This window comes from Orbicella franksi, chromosome 3 (genome assembly GCF_964199315.1).
Source record: "Orbicella franksi chromosome 3, jaOrbFran1.1, whole genome shotgun sequence".
NCBI lineage: Eukaryota > Metazoa > Cnidaria > Anthozoa > Scleractinia > Merulinidae > Orbicella > Orbicella franksi.
In genome coordinates, this window is record NC_138147.1 from 11,892,501 (window position 1) to 11,917,993 (window position 25,493).

General features: G+C 39.6%; 2 protein-coding genes across 2 annotated transcripts; both read right to left on the bottom strand.

The window, feature by feature from the left end:
• Positions 1-227: 227 nt before the first annotated feature.
• LOC145481264 (high affinity cationic amino acid transporter 1-like) lies at positions 228-6,360 on the bottom strand. The gene is made up of 3 exons (XM_081459712.1): positions 4,985-6,360; positions 1,724-2,327; positions 228-1,250 (listed from the first exon to the last, which is right to left on the bottom strand). The coding sequence occupies exons 1-3, from the start codon at positions 6,122-6,124 to the stop codon at positions 1,117-1,119; spliced, it is 1,878 nt and encodes a 625-aa protein (XP_081315838.1). The 5' UTR covers positions 6,125-6,360; the 3' UTR covers positions 228-1,116.
• A 7,316-nt stretch (positions 6,361-13,676) lies between these two features.
• LOC145481266 (cationic amino acid transporter 2-like) lies at positions 13,677-21,946 on the bottom strand. The gene is made up of 4 exons (XM_081459713.1): positions 21,647-21,946; positions 17,130-18,269; positions 15,849-16,410; positions 13,677-15,296 (listed from the first exon to the last, which is right to left on the bottom strand). Exons 2-4 carry the CDS (start codon positions 18,267-18,269, stop codon positions 15,151-15,153), a joined length of 1,848 nt encoding a protein of 615 aa, XP_081315839.1. The 5' UTR covers positions 21,647-21,946; the 3' UTR covers positions 13,677-15,150.
• Positions 21,947-25,493: the final 3,547 nt, after the last annotated feature.

The following is a 25,493-nucleotide window of genomic DNA, read 5'->3' on the forward strand; positions in this document are numbered from 1 at the left end:
GTATACACTTGGAGTAGATTAATGTCCAGTGTCTAAACATCAGTTCCATCAATAGCAGCTAACGACAATGATTTGAAATTTGCCCATCAAGGCGAATAACTCTCTTCCTCGAGTTAATAAATATGGCTGGTGTAACTTAAAATAATATAAAAACAAACAAACAAAAAACCACTGATATGAAAGCTATTGAACAATGCCTTTTTGTGTGGTGGGTATTATCTTGAAAATAAAATCTGTATTTTTAAATGTTATAAAGTTTTCTTTTTTTTTCAGTTTTTTCAGTATCGCACACTATTTACAGAAAAAACAACTTAATGTAAGATGGTTTACAATGATATAGGAAAAATAAATACAGATGGAAATTAACTAGAAGAACAATATTTAATTGTGTACAGTGACCAAAGTAGCCAATGAGCTTTCGAATTGGTCACTGTCATGTAGATATAAGTTGGAGTAGATTATAGACACTTTGCATAAATGGCGTCTAAATTTGAATAGCAATATTTTATACATCTTAAGCCTCGTGTTAATGTATCCAAGCTTAGGATGATTAAGTGTTGTCCTTTAAATATCGACGTCAGTTATACAAAGGGGGGGGGGGGGGGGGGGGGCAAGAGTATTTTCCTGACGCCGTGATCCGGTTTTTTGTGGTCTGTGAATCGTGATTTGATAAAAAAAAAAACTGTTCCGTGAATCGCGATTGAAGTGTATTCCGTGAGGCGTGAAATCCAAAAGTCCTTGGCTGTGAATCGTGAATAGATAAGAAATAAATCGTGAATGTCTAAAGTTGAGTTCGTAGCTGAATTTCACTGCATTGTGACCAGATTTTTTCCGTGACCTTAATGGATTTAACGTGATTCGTGAAATCGAAAATTTACTATCGTGACTTCGTGACAAGACCGCCCCCCTTGCCCCCCTCTACAAAGGGTCTAAGCACTCTTACGAAGGCATGACTTTAGTAGGTACATTAAGTCACAAAAAAGTTCGAAAAAGTTACAAGTTATAATAAATTGTTTTGAGATTTTGTAAATCTTTCACGCTGTGGTTTCACGTTTTAGACCATGATTGATAGGTCGTAGGGTATCACTTTGTGTATCGCTCATATGCACATGCGTATCAGTGTACTTGGGGTTTATTAACAACGCTTTCGTATTCTAGAGTCTCTGGTATCAAGAACTCTCCTTGTTGGTTTACTGGTCTGATTCCTTCTGTGCTATGTTGATATCCGTAAAAGAAGTAGAGGATAAAACCTGTGGAAAAATCACATTCTCTTCAATGATTGTTCCGTTTTGTTAAGATGATTCACACCTAAACTTAAGGTTTCCCGGAGCCTTTTAGATGCTTTTTTAACATCTTATCGCGCAAAACAAACTTTTATCAAAAACGTCGAGGTCTTAATGTGCGTTTGACCTATTTCCACAGTGATCAGTTTTGATGCCATATTGAAATCTTGATAGATGGCCTACAAAATTGTTTGTCAAGCATCATAGCACTAGGTGGGATTGGGTGCTTTGGGAGCCATATATCCAGCTACGAAGAATTCAGAGTCATCAAAGGAAAACTGCATTGCTATAATACCAAGTTCTCAGAAAATGAACTTGAATAGAAATGCATTGCAATCAGTTGCCGGAGAAATTTGATACACTATGCAGAAGAAAGCATTGTAGCTGGAGCAACATGCAGGACTTTGAAAACAGTAGGGCATAAGTGTCTCGTAACTTACCCAGGGTCATCCAAACACCAAATCGAAGGTACGTCATCCACTGAAGGTTTGCTATCAACACAGCATTGATGAAGATAGTAATGGCTGAAAGGTATGGGATGCCAGAGACCATAAATGGAAACGTGGCAGAGTTCCTGGGTTGCAATTGGATGGCAAGAAGTGATACAACAATTGTTCCTGAGGACAAACAAATCAAGAAAAGTGCCCACCACACTCCTTCAGAGATACGATCAAAGGACCTTGTGAGGACCATGGCCAGGCAAGCGATACCAGCCACTAGGCAAAACACCGACAACTTGACACAGAACGAGGTGTTTTTATTCGCTTCTCTTTTGCAATCTTTGCGATCATCATTTGAAGGTTCCTCAGTCTTTTCTATGATTGGTCGGTAGGCCGTTGTCTGGGAAACATCCAAAGTTGCGTCATGATTTTCCGGCTGATCTGATTTTGAACAGAGGTTTAGTAGCCAGTTTGCAGTCCTCGCTCTAGAGTCATCAGCGGTGTTGTCGTAAACGCTTTGCACTCCAGGCTCATAGCGACTGACGAGGGCTGAGATGGCGACCATTGTGTAGGCCAGCAGGGTTCCGATGGAAAGAAGTTCTACCTACAAAAGATTCGAATGTAAGCTAACTTTTAACAGGTGCTAAAGGTTAGTTTGGAGAATTTTTTGCCCTTATCATTAAACTGTAAATAAAATAAATTGTAAAATGGATTGACATGAAATTAAGAAAAAGAAAATTAATGCTACTAAGGAATAATTAAACAAGCGCGCGTTGGATATGACATAATTATAGCCAAATCGGCGCGTTGGCGCTACGCACCTCGTTGGCTATAATCATCTCAAATCCATCAAGCGCGAGTGGAATAATTGTTTTATTAAAAACGTTCCCAAAATATAGAAAACTAGACTAAAATTAAAATAAAAACGCCCCAATTTAATCGCGCGTACAATTACCATATTTTTAGAGCATGGTATAATGGCTCCTAACCCATGATGGCTAAGCCAATGAAAACTTTCGAATTGCATTAATTATCCAATGATCCAGTTTTTAATAATAAAAGATATCTGTGTATCTCTGCACAATTAGCCGGGGAAACGAGCATATGGATCCATGTATGTGAAACATCAACAGAATAGAAAACTATAGAAGTGTTGTACAATAATGTTTAACATACAGTCTTCAGATAAGGAGCCAGACATCGTCTGGCCTAATCCACGATGGAAGAGAATCTCATTTAGAGGATCCAATACAGAGTGAGGTAGCGGGTGTGCATTAAAATAAGGTAAGCAAAAAAGAATCAGTTATAAAGTTGGTTAAGATTTGAGAAGATGAAGACAGACTACGAGGGCGTAACCTTTAAAGACAGTAGTCAAATGTGAATGGCTCCTTCAGGGCCCATCTTATGAGGCACAAAGGTAAAGAACAGACTAAAATAATGACACGTGACAACTTACGAGGCCCTGCACCTAAGAAACGACCGATGATTTCCGGCTAAAAAATAAAATCGGCCGATTTTTATCTCTCAAGTAGAGGTTACCGAATACTATTTAAAAATGAATTTCTTTTGTTTCAGTTTCGCTTTAAACCAAAAATATCGAGCCGCAAAGTTTTTCCGTCTGAAAGCAGCAAAATCAGGCCGAAAATAAGCCCCCGCAAAAAACTGTTTAGAAATTACTACCGCAACGCAAAATAATGAGAAAACTACACAGTGTTGAAGAAAAAGGCCTTTTAATGCAATATCATTCGATAAACATCAAAAAACTGCCGAAGCGATTAACAAATAAAGTTTCAAATATTGCATACTAAATTAGATGGAGCGTTGGAGCTTATTTTAAAATAATTATTTCTCAAAAGTTCAACGCTTTTGAAAGCAATCACAGTGATGAATGAGACATTGGAGGGATACAAATCACGTTTCTGGAAAAACATTTTTCGGCCAAAGTATATTGACCTTGTACAAAGCGTTCAAAGTTACCGTTTTTACCGTTATCCTGCTACTTCGGCGAAACGCTTCTCTTTTGCCAATACGGCCGTGGATAGCGTGGTAAACGCCACTTTAAACCTTGCTAGGCATTCAGAGACTATCCTGAGTAGAAGGATGTAGAATTGAAAGAGAAAGGAAGATGAAAAATACGCAGAAGAAGAAAATAACTCGAAATTACCATCTGCTAACGAAAGTTGAATCTGGAAAATGTCGTCGCCTAAACAGCGGCCAGTGACGTCATTGGTCACGTAAAGGTCGCAAGAGCGTGGGAAAACGAGTCTGCAATGTCCTTCGGGCGGTCAGCGGCTAGAGATCCAGTCGTGACCCCATAACTCAGATCACGCTGCGACCAAAACCGTGTGGCGGTTGGGGAAGTTTTTCTTTTTGAGTGACCATCATTTGTGAAAAATAACATAACATTGTTCCACTAAACGTTTTCTGGCCGGGAAAAATTGTTTTCCTATTTGTGCATTCGTTTGGATTCCACCGCTATTGATACAAATAACGTCAATGGCCGCTGTCACGCGACGACATTTTCCAGATTCAACTTTCGTTAGCAGATGGTAATTTCGAGTTATTTTCTTTTTCTGTGTATTTTTCATCTTCCTTACTCTCTTAATTCTACTTCCTTCTACTTAGGACGGTCCTTGAATGCCTAGCAAGGTTTAAAGTGGCGTTTAACACGCTATCCACGGCTGTATTGGCAAAAGAGAAGTGTTTCGCCGAAGTAGCAGGATAACGGTAAAAACGGTAACTTTGAACGCTTTGTACAAGGTCAATATACTTTGGCCGAAAAATGTTTTTCCAGAAACGTGATTTGTATCCCTCCAATGTCTCATTCATCACTGTGATTGCTTTCAAAAGCGTTGAACTTTTGAGAAATAATTATTTTAAAATAAGCTCCAACGCTCCATCTAATTTAGTATGCAATATTTGAAACTTTATTTGTTAATCGCTTCGGCAGTTTTTTGATGTTTATCGAATGATATTGCATTAAAAGGCCTTTTTCTTCAACACTGTGTAGTTTTCTCATTATTTTACGTTGCGATAGTAATTTCTAAACAGTTTTTTGCGGGGGCTTATTTTCGGCCTGATTTTGCTGCTTTCAGACGGAAAAACTTTGCGGCTCGATATTTTTGGTTTAAAGCGAAACTGAAACAAAAGAAATTCATTTTTAAATAGTATTCGGTAACCTCTACTTGAGAGATAAAAATCGGCCGATTTTATTTTTTAGCCGGAAATCATCGGTCGTTTCTTAGGCGCAGGGCCTCTTACCAGTTGCTTGATATCGAAAATCATTGCCAACAGCGCGGCAATACATCCTGCAATGATCGTCGCTCTTATTGGTGTGTAGTTCTTGTCATCTACGTGGGTAAACCATCGAAATAACAGGCCGTCCACCGACATGGAGTAGATAATTCTCGATGAGGAAAACACGCCGCAAACTAAAGCGCTGATGGTCGCGCATATTCCACCGACAGTTATGATGTATTTGGCTGCCGGAAAGTTGGTCTGTGTAAATGCTTGAACCAAAGGCGCGAAAGGGTCTAGTTGTTTATATGGTAACATAAGTGTCAGGACGGTTGCCACGCCAAAATACGCCATCGTGCTGATCGCCACCACAAGGATTAACGACAGTGGGATGTTTGTTTGTGGATTTATGGCCTCTTCAGCGGCAGTGGTGACGACATCAAATCCCGCAAACACGTAAAACGCGCTCGCTGCCCCCTGCAGGACTCCCCGAGTGCCATAAGGAGCAAACTCGTTTGTCCAGTTTTTAATTTTGGCAAAGAACAGACCGTAGATGATTATGAAGAAGATAACAAGAAAGTTACCGACCGTTACCACTTTCTGAACATTAGCTGATAAACGGGTTCCCAGGCATACAAGTGTCACCACAGCAATCACCAATCCAAACGCAAGCAAGTCTGGGAATGGGGCAATTCCAGGATGATTCCAAGTGGCTATGTCATTCATGAAGAAGCGGTAAATTTCTCCTCCAAACAAAGCATTTATGTATTCACTGCACGCACGGGCCAAACTTGCGGAGGCAATTATGTACTCCAAAAGAACATTCCATCCGACAATAAAAGCCCATATTTCACCCAAAGCCACATACGTGTAAATATAAGATGATCCAGCTTTTGGAATACGACAGGCGAACTCGGCGTAAAACAAAGCACAAAGTAACCCCGAGATAGCTGCCAACAGGAAGGACAGAATGACGGAAGGGCCCGCGACGTCACGTGCCAACACACCGGTCACAACGTATAGCCCTGCTCCAACCATTGTCCCCACCCCCAGGGAGGTTAGGTCTACGGTTGTCAGGCATCTTCTTAAGAGAGAATCGGACGACAGGCAAACTTCTTCTGGCTTCTTGCGAGTTAGGTTTTCACGCAATCTCTGACAGGCCATGTAGGTATCAAAATCGTTCAAGTCACCCTTTGGAATCCGTTTCTACAGTGGCTCTGCAAAGCAAATATTGGTAACCTTAAGAGTTGCTTAGTTGTAGCAAAGCTACTTGTTACTGCTTTATTTATTGTAACTGAGAGAACATGAGCCAAGAAAGAAATTTAAGATCCATCTCTATGTATCTAAACCTTAACTAGAAAAACATCTTTACAAGACGTCCTTCAATTAGGAGAAAAAGACGTTTTTTGACTAATCAAAGGTCGGGCTTAAAAATGGCAAATAACCTTGTAGTCACTACGAACCACACATCTCTTTGTGGTCGATTAAAAAAGTCATAAGTAACTCTTAACAAGAGAATTGCCTTTCTTAGCATCTAGATTTCGACATTTTCCTTGGATGCATGTCACCAGCTCCAAAAGGGGGAGGGAACCCCTTCCTTGATCACAAACGGAAACCCATTACAACATTGGTAGCAGCGTGCTACAAAAATTGTTGCAATCCCTGCAGTGATTTATGTATTAATTCTCCTTGCGACAACAGTCCACTGTTAAGCAAGAAAATTTTTCCCAGCTCTTATTAGATGCTATTATAGGTAATACGCGAACTAGAAAACTATTTAAAAACGCGCTTAACCAGTTTATATCTATATTACAATAAAGTTTTCATATAACGCTCGTTCTGATTGGCTGAACCAGCGTGCTTTATTCTGGAACAGAGGCACGTGTTGATGTCAGCAAGCTGGCTTTCAAAGTTTTCCTTCGGAATTTTGACGAATTTGACCCAAATTAAACCTGCCCTGTGGCGCAATGGAAGCGAGCTATTTGTCTGCAGTATAAATATGGCTGCACGGACACCATTGTTAACAACAGTAGTGTTCAAACTGTACTAAAATAACAAGTTTTGCAATATTCCGACAAAACGCGCAGCGAAATAAAAAAAATTCTCAACCTAGCGAATGCTTTGATAAAGGACATCATTTGTTACGAAGTTAGAAATTATACTTACATGGAAGCAAAACAACGACAGAAAACAGCAATTGAGCATGCAGTCTCTGTTTATGATGAGAAGCTTTATTTCTGTAAAAATGCTCAAACAACACTTACATGCAGTGTACAAGTTGCTAACTAGCGATCTCCGGTATCTCAGCGAAGCGAACCTGAACAATTTCGTTTCAGTGTTCAGTTAAAAGCTTGTCCTTATGTTCTTTCCTGCACTCGGAGTAAATCCAGTGGAAGGAGTCTAGTCTTTCCAACTTTGACGCTAGTTCGGGCAATCTTGCAGCATGCGGCTGCAAGCCTTAAATAAATGTAACTCAGCATTTCGCACTTTCATTCGCAAGTTTTGAGCTCCTTGTTTCGTAATTTCCATTGGGAAAGTGCACGTTTTCATTAGCCACAATAAGGCCGTATTCCTCTGGACTAGAAACTCTTAGATCCTTATTTAAAAATTAAACGAAAAAGCGAACTTTGAAAGAGTAGTTCTCGAAAGCTACTCGAAACCGAAAGGTTAGCTCTTAAGGTTAGCCAATCAAATTATTTGAACAATTCTAACTATAATTTTGATTGGCTTATTTTAGCGTGCTTTATGAGAGAACACACGAACGCTGACGCTACTATTACTCTTTTGGAAAATAAAGTTTGGTTTGAAAATTCAGTCGAATGCCTAGGAAAATCAATTAATTCTTTAATAATTATCATAAAACAAACAAAGAAGCCTCGTCTGTGCTCTGTTCTGTTGTAAAGCATTTTGGAAGCAATAGAGCACTCAAGAAGAAGGGAGAAACACTCAACCGACTACGTCTCGTGTTTCCCCCTACCCTTTTCTCGTGCTCTACCGCTTCCTGCGTGCTTTACAACAGAACAGAGCACAGTCGAGGCTTCTTTATTTGTTAATTACTATATGTTTACTGCTTCCTCTCTTGTACTAGTTTTCTGTTATCCTAAAAGAAATGTATTTAATTAAAGGGCACATAATTTGCCCTTTCCACTTCTTTTCCCACTGGACTTGTTTTGCTTACAATATTGTATTCATGTCGTCAAGTGGAGAAACAAAAAAAAAAAAAAAAGAGAAGAGAGGTACTTCGAGATTAAGATCGTTTTCATTATTGTTAATAGCTACTTTTTTCTTTCTCGTGTTATAATTATATTGCTGGGCGCCCTTTCGTCGGACCTCTAACTGGTTACTATTATCTGCTTAACCTGTAAGACAAGTTGCTATAATTTAAACCACCCTTGGAGTATCGCAGATGAATATTCATAATTAACAATTCACCTTGCGAGTTTAACAGGATATGCGTTAACTTTTGTCTCAATAAAACAATTATTTCGTACAGTGTAAAGAAACCTCTCGGCTGGCGTGTGCAAAGGCTTGTTGATTAGCGAAGTTGTCGTTAACAGACATTTTCATTTGTCGTAGTTAGAGGAAAACAAAGCAATGTGAGTACAGTTGCTACCCCGCTAGCATCAGTGCGTTTCATTAGTTCTTTTAATGACAATCCATCAACCGAGAATGTAGACGGGTAGATGATTAAACAAGAGCATTATCAAGGAACAGAGATCGAACTAGTGCAAGCTCTTTTAGCCACCTGTATTCTGATAACACAAACATTGGGAGAAATGAAGGAGAACTTTAACATAATTTGAATAAATTTTCAATTTCGTCAAATGCTTGACTGAGATCGCGGAGAGCAAATTGTGATTTCCTTTCGATCTGAAACGTTTAAAACGTTTAAACTATAAGTTATGTTATTTTGTTTCCCATCGAGAACAAAATGAACCTTCCAGAACGACAGATATTCCTGCAAATTACAAATAAAACTTCACTTACTAGCAGTTTTGCATAATGTGACACCACAGAAACTCAACAAGGTGCTTACCTTTTGAATTAATGGAACAAGATGTGTGTTTATCAAAACCGGATGAAATAAAACTTCATCATTGCAAGTGAAAGCTAAATCACGTACCAAGGCTGCTTCGATATCGTTGACATCGTTGAGTAGCTGAGAACGTACTAAAAGGCGCTATTTCTGACGCGTTCGTCCTGAGAAAGCAACCGTCAATTTGCGCGCTTCTCAATCATTATGTAAATATAATCTGTTATATATGCTGTGCTTTTGGCGGGCAGCAGAACATTCTTGTAACGTTCGACTGATTACCATAGCCCTGTTCAAACAAGAGATTTGAAATCCTTTTCATAGAAATTCAAAACGTATCGCAGAGAGAAAGTTTCTGTCAGGGGCTGTGATATTACGTACGAAACCTTACACGAGATTTTTGCGTGTTTAACACGCGTGGTAGCGCTTAGGTCAGTAACAGCTTACTCAATCGACGTCGAATTTATTTTTAGTTTGAATTAGACATCGCAAAAAATGCAATATGTTATCAAATCGTTTGAAGCTCTTTTAACAATATGAATATTTTCTCTTCAAAGTATTTCCATATCAATGTGTTTTCTGAGGCATTAACAATTGAATAAAGATTACTCGGTGTGTAACTTCATTGACTTGGTTGATGGTGCTAGCTAAAGAGCCGCCATATTTTGATTTGTTTTGATTTTCCTTTTTAGCAAATTCATCGTTTCATTTCTGTTTGGAACTACTAAAACTGAACTAACGGGAACTTCCAAAGATCTCCAGTTGTAAACCAGCATTGAGAAAACAATTAAACACAACGCTTGGCAAATTCCGACAACTTGACCAACTTCTAATTAACGGCGATCTCCGATAGCTCTAAAATCGCCTATTTTTAGTTAAAACATGCATATTACCACAAATCTTCGTTTACAGATTTAAGATTGAAGCTCTATGAATGATACCCAGCATTAATTGTCTTAATTAGCTTTCACTTGTCGAAGGTTTCATACTAATGTCACTAACCAAGAAAGTAGTTACGCACAAAACAAGCTCAAGTCAAGTTAATTTAATATGAAGGTTTCTTAATCATGGATTTTCTTGCTGGCGATGGACTTTCCTATGAGGTTCTGTGAGTTAACTCTGTTTGAATTCACAGTTGTTAAAAGTCGAAATTAAACATGAATTTCCAAGTCGAAATATTTGGTTAGGACAAATCCAAGGAGTGTAGAATGATCACACGGCTAGCTTTAATGTTGGATTGGGCAACAATTCGGGAAACTAACCGGAAAGCAGAGTCAAAGAAAAAGACCATTCGTCATTCAAGTTAAATTATCTTACCTTAACTTCGGCTTCAGGGTAGCAATCATTGGTAGAGAGGCTATTCTCGAAGAGGTTCGATAGGGACAGTCATGTCAACTTATTTATTACCTAAGGCAAACAGCGCGATATAATCAGCCTTTTGAAGGCGTTGGTTCACTTCGGTTCAGTGGTTTTGATGAAAATCTGATCCATCTATATTGTGTCTGGGAATTGAAAAGATAGAGAATACAAACATTTCGCATAACACTTTGAAAGTGAAATCAGCCGTTTCGTTCTGCATGAGAGAATTTAAGAACGATCCTCAACTACATTAACGGTATTAGGGATTGGGATTTTGTAAACAACATCGTCTGGCTAAGGAAACCAGGTTTAAACGGTGCTCGAATTCCTTTGAAAACGTTGAGAGTCTCATGAAAGATTTCCGAGGATCGCCCATAGATTTCCCAAGATCGTGCAAACAGCACGATAAATAATCCTAAATAGCCTTTCAAAGGCATTGGTTCACTTCACTGGTTTTAATGAAAATCTAATCCATCTATTGTATCTGGAAATTGAGTGGCTAGAGAATGTAAACACTTTGCATAAGAATTTGAAAGTGAAATCAGCCGGTTTCGATCTGCATGAGAAAATTTAAGAACGATCGTCAACTACACTAACGGTATTATGGATTGTGATTTTGTAAACAACATCGTCGATCTGGCTGAGGATTGTTTAACAATGCTGGGATTCATTCGGAAACCTTGAGAATCTCCTGAAAGATTTCCGAGGTTCGCCTACAGATTTCTAAAGATCTCGCAAACGGCACAATAAAATTAGCCTTTTGAAGGCATTGTTGACCTTGGTTCACTTCGAGACTGCTTCCCTTAATATTGACCGTCAACACGCTCTATTCCTGAAGATCACCAACAAAAATCTTCTGGATACAGGTTCAACATTGTTTTAACGATTAAGGAAAAAAAAAAAACGCAAGGGAGATTCATCGAATTTCCAAACACATAGAGGAACGTGGTCATAGACTGTGTGCTATCATCGTCTCCAGCGTTTGGAAATCCCGATGAATCACGAACAATGAAAGAGCTTCTCATCAGAGCGTAATTAAAACAGCGAACAAAAGCTTAAGATAGCATCTTGGGAATCTTAAAAGGGCTTTGGTACCTAGACAGCTGTATTGTTTTGGTTCGCGGCTTGTTAAATTCTTCGTGCTTTTGCCAAGTTTCACCTGCGGAATAATAGAATAGTTCAGGAGAACGCTGTTTCTGGTATTTGGGTAAGTCATGGAGTATAGTCGAGTCTCTGAGAAGCGAAATCCTCGCCGAAAGAAGAAGAAACATGGAGGATATTCAGAGGGTGCAGTACTAACTCGCCTATTGCAGATGGATGCCCTCTCCTTGAATTGTCAAAAACATGTTTACTTGGTAAAGACCGTTACCCACCAAAAACCTTGTTTAGGATTGCTTGTGGTTTTCGTCGCTTCTTTGCTGCCGGACAAAATAACCTGACTGATATGAATATGCGCCCTCTAAAGCCTTTGGCAATGGAAAGAAAAAATTCCTAGTGAAGCTTGCCTATGCAATGTACTCATTACGTTTGCTCCTTGAGAACAGGTTTGCAATTTTCCAACGAGTTCTTGCTGCAGAGATGAAGGAGGAAAACATTGACGGAATCGCTTTACTACGAATGAACAACGAAGAGACGAAGTCTGTTTGGGAGTTGGATATTTTAGGTGGTCAAATCTCTTCTTCATTTCTGTAATGGTAAATTATTTGGTCTTCTGGAGACAAAACACCGAAATATTAGGGCAACAATATTTGAAGTTGGAACCAATTACATTCAGTCCGACGATCAGACGCAGCCAAATAAACACATCACGGCGGGATTGCAGATCTCAGATCTATACAAGCCAAGTGTTTGTGAGGTGTAATGATTTTTTTTAAAGTGAGGGTTGCTTGGTTGAGATAAAGAACTATGGTTATGTGAAAAAAATACTTGAAATGCAGGGCTTAAAGTGTAACACCACAGCGAAAAGTATAACACCAGTGCAAATTACAAGGATTTCCGAAGTTAGTGCGAAGGCACACGATGACTACCGAAGTCCATCCGAGGTATTTCGAACGTTGTCAAAATTCCAGAGCGGCTTCCGAAGATAGCCGGAGACAACTGAACGATTTCCGAACATTCTGCTAATCACCCGAACACTTCGAAAGATTTCCAAATATCACCCGAACATTTCCGACATTTTCAAAGAATTCTTAGGATCATCCGAAGATTGGCCAACATTATAATAATAATAATAATAATAATAATAATAATAATAATAATAATAAGTATCAAGATGTAGCAAGAGAAGTTCGAAAAATGTGGGGTGTGAGGACAAAGGTTATTCCAGTGGTAGTGGGAGCATTGGGATCAATACCACTGAGATTGAAGGACAATCTGAGAGCCATTGAGGTGGGCATTCCTGTTGGACTGATCCAGAGATGTGCATTGTTGGGGTCGGCAAGAATTCTTAGAAAGGTGCTAGAGATGTAGAAAGAAGAGAAAAAGCAAACAATGGGGTGTTTCTTGGCTTCCCTAGGCAATTTGTTGTTGCCCGGCGCCAATGACGAAACCAGCTTCAATATCATCAATAGCTGTGCGAATCTTTAGTAGTAGTAGTAATAATAATAATAATAATAATAATAATAATAACTTTATTTATCCTGGTAAAGACCGGTCAGTCGATCAAGATATAGATTGACTAGTATTAATCGATGACCAGTATAAAAAGCATCAAAAAAAGTCAATAAAGAATTACAGGCATAGAATTTACAATTACAAAATCTAAAAGTATAAGTTATATATATCGGGAGGTTTGCGAATACCTTCGGAAATTTTCGAAGATATTTGGAAGACCAGCAAACAATTGATGTAAAATGACTAAAGCAAAGGCCTCGAAATCGTCTGTTTTACTCGTCTTCATGATTTGTTCCAAATTGCACACGAGTCATGTTATTATCTTTAGGAAAGTCACTCCTTCCTAGAAACATGTTCATCTGCATTGTTTAATGCAGGCTTCGGAGTTAAAAAAATACTGAAATCGAGTTCGCTCAATAATGTTTATATCGCACGCGAGATCATCATGGGTGGTTTTATGTTTGAAAACTATCGTCACCTTCTGTTACCTTTGCAGATGTTTTATACATGATATATACTTGTCAGTTAAGAATAGTAATGTTTGCAACTCAATACGGATCGTTTAGGGAAGTTTAAACGGAGCAGAACTTTTTTCGATAGGGACAGAGAGTGTGTGTGAAGAGTCAACTGCTCCTTGAATGATAAGTGGATATTTCCAGAGCTGTTAGAATGCGTGAATACTAGCTCCAGCCGGTAAAAGACTAGTAATACTGCCTGCGAGATTGCAGTTTATTCACACTTCACCTCCATCTAACACTTGAGTATATGGTATTGAAGCATTGTTTCAGTTAATACTTTCGTATTTCAGTTAATATTTTCTTATCTAGGTTGACTGGCAGTTAATGATACGACTAATTGGTGTCTAAGTTATCTTAACTATACAAATAGCCGCACCTTTTAATGGGAAAGTCATTATTTATTCGTTGGAAATCAACAGAAAAGATCGAACTGAACAAATCTTTCCAGACCATTTGAACTCTTATGTTAGTTTGAACGTGATGTCATTGCCTCTACAACGGTAGAAATCATCGACTTTTTGTATTTCCACCTATGTGCCCGCCGCGCTCATTGCATTGGCTCAAGTTCAAGCTGTCGTCCTTTATGGACTTCCAAGAAGTGGATATTGACATAAAGGCATCTTGTGCGTTTGGTTTGCAAATACAATGAAATGTGACAGTTGTAACTGAAAATTTCTTGGGTGTTGTGCCATCCTGTCTTCTTCCTTCCTTCCGTTTTCGAAATCATCACCACTCACAAAGTTAAAAAAAATATGGCGAAAGAAGCCAGCGGGACGGGCGCTATAATTTGGGACGGGACGGAGGGTATGGGACGCCATCTTTCTTGGTTTTGTCAAAAATTATGCAAATTTACATGCCGTAAGATCTGTCAAATATTTATCTCAAAGCCGTCAACAATCAGCGATTTAACCAATCACATTATCATACCAGATTCTGTTTTCATGGAACGGAGGCATCAATAGAATGTCTTCAGGCTTCCCTGCCCATCCCGCTCGCTTCGTTCGCAGAATTCCTTTTTACGACCTTGCCGGAAACTTAGCTGTTCGCAGTCTATCACAAAGTTCACTCACGTGACTTATCCTTGGTAATGTCTCAAAGTAAACTGAATTCGAGCTGTTTACGTTATACTTGACTTATTTCACGAACTGTAGTCTCTCCAAAATATTCTTTAGCTGGTTTGCTTTGTTTTGCATCGCTATTCCCTTCCGCCTGTTATAATTTGCTTTGCGCATGCTGGTGTATACTTCTGTTTAACCGGCTGATCAGTCTCTCCATAATCGTTCCCCGTATTAAAACGCACATTGATAAATAGGCCACGCTCGATATATCAATATTCTAACATGGCTCCGAAGCTTTTCGGAGAAACTTCTATATTTGGTGGTGTTTTCTGTATCTAAGTCTCTTTTGGCAATTGAGAGACAAAAGAAACTGAAAAAAATTTACAATTTTGACCCAAAAGGCTCGGAACCTTGTTAGAATATCGATATCTCGAACGTGGCATGTAAATGGGTGAACACAAAACGTCGTGTTATTCCCCCGGGGCTCCGGGGTTATCCCCCATCATTCGAAATCTTTGAATAACTCAACTTTCGGTGACTCTAAATTTTTGAATTCATCTCCAACACGAAAACCAAAAACCAGCGAATTTATCAATTCTTCATACCCCACTAACTTAACTTAAGTTGAGGATGAGTAATTTTGTGTTCGATCTCTGGAGTCTCCTGCAACACTGCTGTATCTTCGTTTTTTTGATTGTCTGGTTTAACTGCTTCTGTACTGTGTTTATATCCATAGCATAAGTAGATAACAAAACCTGAGTAAAAAACAAAGGAAGAAAAAGTGTTTAAAAGTATTTGTGACACACACTTCTGTTTCTATTTGACAATCAAACTGCAAGCTCAAGATTGTTACGTTGATGATTACGGCGTAATTTAGAACAACGCCTATTAGATATTAGCTGTTATTAATTACTGGATCATTGGATAATAAGTAAAAGTACCTGGACCGAGTAGAGCACTCGAACGCTAGTTTAGTTCACACTGATTTGCTCTGTCATATGAAGCCGGCTAAGAAATGTACAAATGTGTAAAACGTACAGGTTCCACTCTCCCTACCTTCCCGGTTACTCCCATAATTCGGTACTTTTTCTGTTAAAAAATATTATGGAATGCTGCAACAAATTTTGCTAATTTCTTCATGTTCTCGCCTCATTGGAAATCCCATTTCCCGCTCGACCAAATACATCATTAGGTGGTCTGAATTGGGGGAGAGGGGTGGAGGGCACGGATGTAGAAAATATTAGCCGAATCCGCCTATTCCACTCCCCTACAACGAACGAAAAATTTTAACAAAAATTAACGCTTACCTAATATCATCCACACACCAAAGCGCAGATAAGTCTTTCTTTTGAGATTCACCATCAACACTGCATTAATGAAAATGGTTAATGCCGGGATGTAGGGAACACCAGGGACCATGAATGGAAACGTGGCAGAGTTTCTGGGCTGAAGATGGATGACAAAAAGTGACACAGCAGTTGCTCCGGAGAACAAAGTAATCAGGAAAATCGCCCACCAATTTCCTTTGTAGAGATCTTCTAATAAAAGGATTGAGGCTATAGCCAGTGCAGCAAGGGAAATTACCAGGAAGAACACGCCTAGTTCTGCACGACTTGCTGTTTTTTCAGTAACTTTTGGTACAGGTTGCTTGGAGGAATCCTCGTCTTCCACTAATTGGTATGTGATACGTGACTTATCGTTTGGTTTGTCGTTAAGGTTGGAGAGCATTTTCTGCAGAAAATTAGTTATGTTTGCTCTCCTGCTTTCATTTCCAGGAACGCTTTGTACTCCAGGCTGGAAGCGACTCACAAGAACAGAAATGGTAACCTTTGTGTAAGCCAACAACGTTCCAATGGCTTGAAGTTCCACCTGATGGCACAAACCCGAAGAGAAAAAAAGACAAAAAAAAATGTCAAAGAAGTAGTAAAAGTAGTAAAAGTTTCGTAAAGAGATAAGGTAATGTAGCATTTCATCATCGTTATTTGATCTTTTGTGTTCAAAGATTCCAGATTCTCTACACATTTCGTCGAACAAATTTAAGTTCAGTGCTTTGCTAATGCCTTAGTGCTGTAAGAACGTTTCTGCAATAATTCTCCACTAAAATCTCGTCAATGTTGTGTTGAAAAGAGGACTGCCCACGACTAAGATTGACCAATTTAACCAACGAGGTTTACTACATAATCTTTACTGGCGGAATAACTTGATGACTTGAACTGGTTTAAAAATAAATGTATTCTTAACCAACTGGTTGTGACCAATTCAGAGACCATTGTCTGGCCCAAAACCTTATAGGAGCTATTTTGGCCGCGTACAAAATTACCTTTTAATTGAAGGAACCTACAAATAGCAGCTTACTAAGATCGAAAAACACCAAAGATATAATAATAAACCATAAAGAAACAAGGGTGGTTAAGGATGGAGAAGATTTTAACACGGATTCCAAACGACGAGCTTGAAAAATTTAGGCTAAACTTTTCAAGTTGCGGAATCCGTTCGGAAGCTCCTTAACACAATTTTAAAATATCATTTGAGATTAAAATGATATCAAACTGATATGAGTTGATACCAAGTAAAGACTCTTATCTTACCAGTTCGTTGACGTCAAATAGAAGTGCTAACAAAGCCGTGACAATCCCAGAAGCCACTGTCGCCCTGTGAGGTACTTGCGTTTTGGTATGCACTTTGGAAAACCACTTAAAGAGAAGCCCGTCAACAGACATAGAGTAAACAACTCTCGAAGTGGAATAAACAGAACAGAATAACGCACTAATAGTGGCACAGATGCCACCAATTAATATGATGTATTGAGCACCAGGAAATGCTGCTTGTCCGAATGCTTTCACTAATGGTGCGTACTTATCCAGGCTATGAGAGGGTACCATAAGAGTTAGTATTATGGCCACACCCATATAGCACAAGGTACTCACTATTATAGTGATCAAAAACGACTTGGGGATATTCTTTTCGGGATGTATTACTTCCTCAGCGGCTTCAGCGACGACATCAAATCCAGAAAAAGCGAAGAATGCTTGCGCTGCACCTGGTAATACACCGGAGAATCCATAAGAAGCAAAATTAAATTCCCAATAATCAAAGTGTGCGAAGAAAAACCCGACAAAAATCATGAAGACTATAACTGCCAAGTTTACTACTGTTACTGCATTGTGGAAATTCGCCGAGCTGCGAACTCCTAAACACAGAATTGTCATTACTGCAAGTACAAACGCGGCGGCGAGAAGATCAGGGAAGTGTACTTTTCCAGGAATGCTCCAGTCCTTTGAAAGGTATTTTGAAAAGAAGGCGTACAATGTTCCATTAGATGCGTAATTTATAAGTTCACTGCACGTTCGGGCCAGACTTGCACCGGCGAGTAAGAACTCTAAAGCAATATTCCAACCAACAACAAAAGCTGAAATTTCACCCAGCGTGGCGTAGGTATACATGTATGAAGATCCACCATCGGGAAAACGGCTTCCGTACTCGGCGAATGAAAGCCCGCACAAGAACGCGGCGTTGGACGCTAGGAGGAGTGAGAGAACGACTGATGGACCCGAAGCGTTACGCGCTAGATTACCAATGATGACGTACAAACCAGTACCAACGGTTGTTCCTACCCCGAGGGAGATGAGGTCTATAGCTGACAAACATCTTTTAAGGGAAATATCTGGTATCCATTCCTCTTGAGGTTTCTTGCGAATCAAATTGTCAAGCAATCTCTTAAAGAACATCTGTCAAAGATATTTAGATTGTATGTCAGTAAAATCACAGCAAATGTGGTTGCAGGATTTAGGGAAGCTGTAGCGACTAGAATTTTCTTTGCGTTTGGGTTTCACGTTTCTCCGTGATCCCTGGGGATTATGTGACCTATTCCTTAGTACTTAAGCCATCATCATTATGCATAGTATTGTATTCATTTTCCGCAGTGCTTGTTAGCGGCTGGCAGATAAGTTTTTCTAGTTTCCACCGCGTTTTTCTTGGCTGCATCTCACTGTTGTGAGCTTTGAAGTATTATTCCAGAATTTATCTTGTTGGACAGTCGCCACAGTTTTGTAAGTTTATTTTTGCTCCGTTGTCAGTTTTTTGTCGTTTTATTTTTGTACTTAGGTATTTTTTCTCGTCTATTTTTTCAGTTGAATCACACCCACGATCACGTTTATTTTCTCTCGCGCTTACGCGCATCATAATTAAAACCCGTGCATTCGAACCGTGACGTCGATATCTGTAGCGTTTACTAGACCTACAGAGGCTAAAAGTTAGACGTAAGCTACTGTTTGGGTAGAAGAGGTCGAATGAACGGGAGCAGAAAGTTTTACACTGGAGTTTCGAGATTTTGGCTGTGTGGAGAAATTGCCCATTCCTGTGGAGGACTTGTCTTTTAAAATGCCTTCGCAGAGAACGTTACACAACAACAACAACAAAACGATAAGCTCGCTGCAGCACAATTCAATACCTCCCAGCTTATCGGGATTTACAAGATATCGTCAAGCGACGATCACAAGTTGGGGTTCTCGTTTTCTCAGGAAAAAAAAAGCGATTTGGTTTAAACCTGTGCTACCCAGTTTTTAAAATTGAGAAAGAAAAAAAACCCACATTTTTTACAGGCACTTCGATTGGTGGTCGATCAGAAGCGAAAATTGAAGCAAGCAAAAAAAAAAAAAAAATGAAAAAATAATAGTAATAATAATAATAAAAACAGAAGTGGGTGTAAAATTAGTACACGGCACTAAATATTACCGCAGGTAGCCCTAAATGGTTTTTATTTACGTAAACGTTTGAGAAGGGCTACAAATTTGCCAGTGCTGATGCGGAAAAAAATAGTTCCTTTTGAACAAAAGACCCATTACCAAAAAACAGAGTGAAAAAACATACCCTATTTCAGACCAAAATGGTAAAACTCTATAACAACCGCTCAAAAACAATACCCTTCGGGGAGCACATACCTATATAGCCCATATAAGGGTGTAGCCTACTCCCCTCGGGGGATAAACCATATCACTAAAATGCAAGTTAGCTCCTGTTCTGAACAATGAAATGAGGGTACATTGAAGAATTGGTTCATGCTTAGGGTGCGTATATCGAGTAACGGATGCACGCGGGAAGTTTGGAGAGCACGAAAGAAGCGTAAGAGTTCTTGAGTGCTAGTTTATTGAGTGCGCTCTAAACTTGTACAGTGCATCCATCACTCGATATACGCACAGCTAAAAGCATGAACCAATTCTATTATAACATGGCGACAACATATTGAGCCCCAAATCATGTCTTATTTGTGATTGACTACAAAGTTCTCGCAATGCACAGTGAAGGAAAGCAAAGGTCATTAGGATCCTAACAATCAGTTGAGCAACAGTTTAAAGGAGCTCAGTCGCGGTTTGCACATTTTGAAAAGTTTAACCTAAATTTTTCAAATTCGTCGTTTGCAATCCGTGTCAATCTTCGCCATCCTTGACCATCCTTGTTCCTTTATGATTTATTATTATCTCTGCGATGTTTTTCTATCTTAGTAAACTATTTTTTCAGATTTCCTTCCATTTAAAGGAGATTTTGTACGTGGCCAAAAAGAAAAAAAAGACAAAACACCGTGACCGAGCCCCTTTAACGAAAGCCCTTAACCTGGTTTCTGAAACTGTCAATGAAAAATTCGCTTCTTTGAATTAATTATAATGAAAATGTAGACAAACAAAGTAAAAATACTCAAGTTTAAGTAAACATCTTAGCTTGGCAGAAGTCAAAACCTCGGAGCAAGGTTTTGGTTGTTCAGAATAATCTTCACATTGCCGAAACATAAACAAATTAAAGGAACTTGCACTAAACTCGAAGGAAATTTTGCAGCTAAATTAAAACTGCACACGTCATGTTATATACGCACGGCTGTGCGTTTATTTAAGAATTGGTTCATGCTTAGCGTGCGTATATCGAGTTATGGATGCACGCGGGAAGTTTGGAGAGAGCGAAAGAAGCGTAAGAGTTGCTCGGGGCGATATTCGTTCATGATGGCTCAATGGAAATCAGGTAGGATTAGTGCGCGCTATGTTATAAAGAGATCATGATGGCTCAATAGAAATTAGGTAGGGCTAGCGCGCGCGCTATGTTATGTGTTGTCTTCTTTCCAGTGGACCGGAAGGAACTGGACTGAGTGGATCCTCGGCTAGCTTTCCACTCAAATCTCACCAAATTATAAACAAGAAATGAGGTTTCCTACATATACATGCAGATCTTTGATAGCCACTGAGTTGTTTTCAAAAAAAAAAAAAAAAACGTTCAAATGTTGTTGTTTATAGTGGTCAATGCGCTTAACTTCACCTAGGCCATAACAGGCCTAAAAATCCCAACCGGCGGGAGGCAGACCAGTTGGCCTTTTACAAGCATGACCGAGGAGTTGAATTACAATGAACTCCAGTTTAGTGGTCAGAGTGAGACTTATGCCGCGACCTCCGGATTTCAAGTCCGCTGCGCCCCCTCCTACCTAAATTTCCATATTGTCAGTTCACGCTGCGTTGAAACAATTCTGAGACAATCATGGAACTGGACAGTTTAAGATATTGAATGTTATTCCTAGCCCTGAGTTGCTCAAGTTACCAGGAGCTAGCAAATAATGCTGGCGAAATAATCACATCCTTAAAAAGTCAGGGTTATTAAAAGTCATGCGACATCAAGATCCACAGCCATTTATCACAAAATCACTGATTACGGGCTTTTTCTACTCAATGGCTGAACCTTCAGCGAAATATATTCTTAAAGGGACCCTTTTGAAAGAGAGTTTGTTTTTCAGTAGGCAACTGTGAAGTGCTTGACGACAAAGTTTGCTCACCTGAGCCGCTGTTTTAACTAAAATTCACAAATTCATGAGGTTATATAATCATTAATTCATGAAATGAATTTCAATTTAGTAAACGTTGCATGACGACTTTTTATGAAGTCTTGTTCAAGAAGTTTGAAACACGAACGACTAAACTATAAATTAGTTTTTTAATTAATAGTGTCTTTCTCAGGATCAACCGGCTATATCTCGAACAAGAGCAGTGAGTAATATTCCTCCCATCATACATGTACGCCGCCAACCTTAGCTACACTGTGACAAAAATACAATTAAAATCAAAGTGCGTACCGCCTCAAAGCATCCAACTTCGATGCAGTAGAGTCCAAATTTCCAGTTCCTTTCATTCACAAGTTCCTTTTCCAAGGTACTTTTGCCAAATATGCGAGTGAGATTTTTCAGTGGCGGAGTGTATCAATGCTTCTTTCCTTCTGTGCTTGCACAAAGGCGACGGAAACAACTTTGGCGCAAATGAACAATCATTATGCTAATATATTTTGGGCTGTCAGCTAGATTTTTCTTTGACAAGAGTTGTTGCCAAGTTTCATTTGAATTTGAATTAACTCCCCCCGCCTCCGCATAAGATCAAAGTTTGCCTTTTCCAATTACAAAATTGTATTTAAATAGTAAGAGTTCAGTGTTTGAGTCTTGCAGAGTCTTTCAGAAGTTTGCAGAAAGTTTTGAAAATAATTGCCGAGCGAAATCTGCGGCTTACAAGATAGATATGAATATCCAATTCAATTTCTCCCTTCTTTTTTTTGAGATGATGGCCCGACAAACTTGCGACATGGGGCAGTGTGGCGTTTCAGGCATGAAAAGCAGTTTAATGCTTGTATACCCACCACGATGTCAAACAATTTGGAACATATTTTACTCCGAAAATATTCACAGTCTGATCAAGCGTGAAAACTGAGACTGTATAGAATCCTTCAGGCAATTGAAGTAGAATTGAAAAGCAAAGTGGAGAGAAAGCTAGTAATGTACAAAGAACCTCCTACAGGTGAGCCGAAATCCAACGGCTTCTATAATTTGAAATTATAATACAGTGAATAACATGTTAAAAGATGCATGTCAGTGCTGCAAGACATGACCTCATAAAAATAACATTACTGTCTAGGGGTTCCATATTGGAAGTGAAGTGCTGCCCCATGTAGAAAGATAGTGGGTGTAAAGACATGAAGATATCACATGTATACGAGCGCACTAACCATGAGGCCACTGCACCTCCACCGGGGGGTCCAAAGTTGGCTCAGATGCCACCAAGAGGAATAAGCGAGACAGTGCAAGAGGAAAATACATGCCATCTGACAGGGTGCGGGAAAAAATAACAAAATATGCGGGAATTTTCGGGGGAAAATGCGAAAAATGCGTCGATTATGCTGAAAACACACTGGATTATGTGGAAATTTTAACAGTTGACAAAATTGATAATAAAGCCTTTCCAATGTACCGAACAACAGTGAAACGAAAAGCACTTCAAAGTCTTGCCCACATTTTAAGCTCTTTAATAGAATAAACTTAAACAACTTAAACTTAAACATCATGCCCGCCAACTTTGACACACGGCTTGATCTGTTTCTACTATTTGTTAACAGGTATTTCTTCATTTAACATAGGTTTTTCGTAGAATTCGTTGTTGCGTTCTTCGTTACATATTGCACAATGAAAAACTAGTTTTCAGGCTGTTCGCCTAAAGTAGGTTGGAACGCCTGGACATTAAAAATTCGTCACGAACGAAATGGCGTGTTTTCAAAATAATCAATCTCGACTCTTCGAACGCTTCCCTTTGAATCAACGAATATACTCCCTTCGAACGCTTCCCTTCGCATCAACGAATGTACTCAACGAACGGTCAAGCTACGAGGTCACAGATCACAAATTTACCAGTCGCAGACTTTCTAAGCAGTGGGGCCTGGGAATCGCTAACAAACGGAGAACCTGAGGTTGAGATATCAGGACAGAAATAGGAGGCTGCCCTATGCGGGCAGCAGTTTATTAAATAAAAAAGTTGGCATGTGTGACCTTATGTAGAGGGGCTTGTTGATTTTACTGGAGGGAAAGAAATCTTTCCAATGACCGAAGTCATTCATCTGCGTGGGACGAAATTTGCAAAGAACTGTAAATCGTTTGATAGTTTTTCTGTGAAACAGACGGACCTTCCCTCCAGACGATTTACCCGCGGTATAGTTGGTCTGTGAAGACGACCTATATTGATAATCCCTAGAGGGGGGACCTCCATATAAAAGGGACGGGGGTGCTCGTTGGAAATTTTGGAAACAAACCCTAAGAGGTACCACGATCCCGTTTTGTGGGCGTGGCTAGACGTTTTTTTCACCGCTAATAGGTGCCAATTTTGAAACAACAGATTTACTGACACTTTCATAATTTTAAATAGCGATAACGAAGATTGCTTCGAATACCCTCTACTCGTAAAAATTATGAAAGCGTTGTCATAGATCTCTATCATACCCTAAAAATGATTAAAATTATTAAAGGTACCGCGAAAGCTCCCATTGTGGACCTTTTGATGCTGCACACCCTAAGAGGTACCAAAATCACTTTTGAACCCCTAAAAGGTAGGATGAGCGCCCCCTTCCTTTTTAAATGGGATTGTCCCCGGGTTGATAGTTCGTCTGACTAGATGATCCGTCTGTTTGCCCGTATGAATTGAATGAATTATCGGACGAACTCCCGTTCTTGAGGCCCTGTTAGGGGTAAATTCCGACAAGCGACATGGCCTTGAAACGGCAACATGAGTGCTATGAATTGGCGACGAACGACAGACTACCCCAGCGAAATAGGGAAAGCGACACCGATGTTAAGATAGACCGACAACGATTTTCGGAACTGAGAATGCAGTGATTGTTTTAAACGTCTGAGTCGAAGAGAAGATGCATTTCCAGAGTTTTAAATGTGTTTTCCCCTCTCACGCGCGATGTCGACGGGTCGTGAACCAGGAGAGATTATCGGATTGAGGCCGTTGAGATTTTGAGTTAAAGAACTGTTGTTAAACATAAACATGGTAAAAATAGTCATAGGTTCGATTGTACTTTAGGTCCAAATACTTACTGGAAAAAGGCTGAAAATAGCAATTCCAAGCGTCAAAATTTCAAAATTCTCCGGGGGAGCATGCCCCCACATCCCCTAGGAGGTTGGCAACTTCAGCGCTCGAACGCATGCTCCATATATGCCACCCCCCTCCCCTCCAGCATGCCCCTAGGCCCTTAGAAAATTTTGAAAAATTGAAGTACATGTGGCTAAGAAGTCTTTTCCTTCATTCTGAGTCGAAATGTGATGCTTTAAAAATAACCATAAAGTAATCATTAAACCCACTGACCAGATAAATGCTGGCTCTGCAGAAGAATTCGTACTGCTGAAAAGTTTTCGAAGCAAGTGCAAAGCATACAAGGAGTAAATCATATCCAAAGAGATACTTAATTATAATTTTATACGTACTTGATTAAAACAGCAAGGAATCTTCAATGCGTGAGAAATAATAGTTTCAGCGTGAGAGCGCAAGATTGAATTCGTTTGCGTGAAACTCATGCTCAATGCGTGAGACTTGAGAGCACTGTGTCGGTTTTTTTTTTTAAAATAAACAAAGGTATTACGATGTGTTATACGTGTAGCTTCGTTTTAATCGAACAAGGTCAAATTTCCCGACACAACTCCTCTGAGACGAAATTCCGACAGGCGACATAGGAATCTTGCGAAATGCCGACATGGCTGGTGGCGAATTTCAGACAGGGGACATGGGTACCCCCTCCCCCCCCCCCCCCCCCTAACAGGGCCTCGTTCTTTACCCAAGTTAGTCTGATGATCCGTCTCTAGTATAAACGCGACCATTGTTTAAGAGGCTCTTCTTGGTATTTCAGATACACATCACCGTACTTTCAACTGCTGATACCTCATTGTCTAAACCTGCTCAGGAAAGCTGCTTCACACATTTACCCGGGATTGACTGAAGATTTCAAAAACGTAGGTCTGATTGAGTACGTTGATCCTAGCAATATGCAGGACAGCTATCATATATGAACTCAGTTAAATGACCTTGCTCTCCACGAGTTCTCGTAGCTCAGTGGATAGAGCGCCCGCCCGGTGTTCGGGAGGTCATGGGTTGGATTCCTGTCGGGGACTC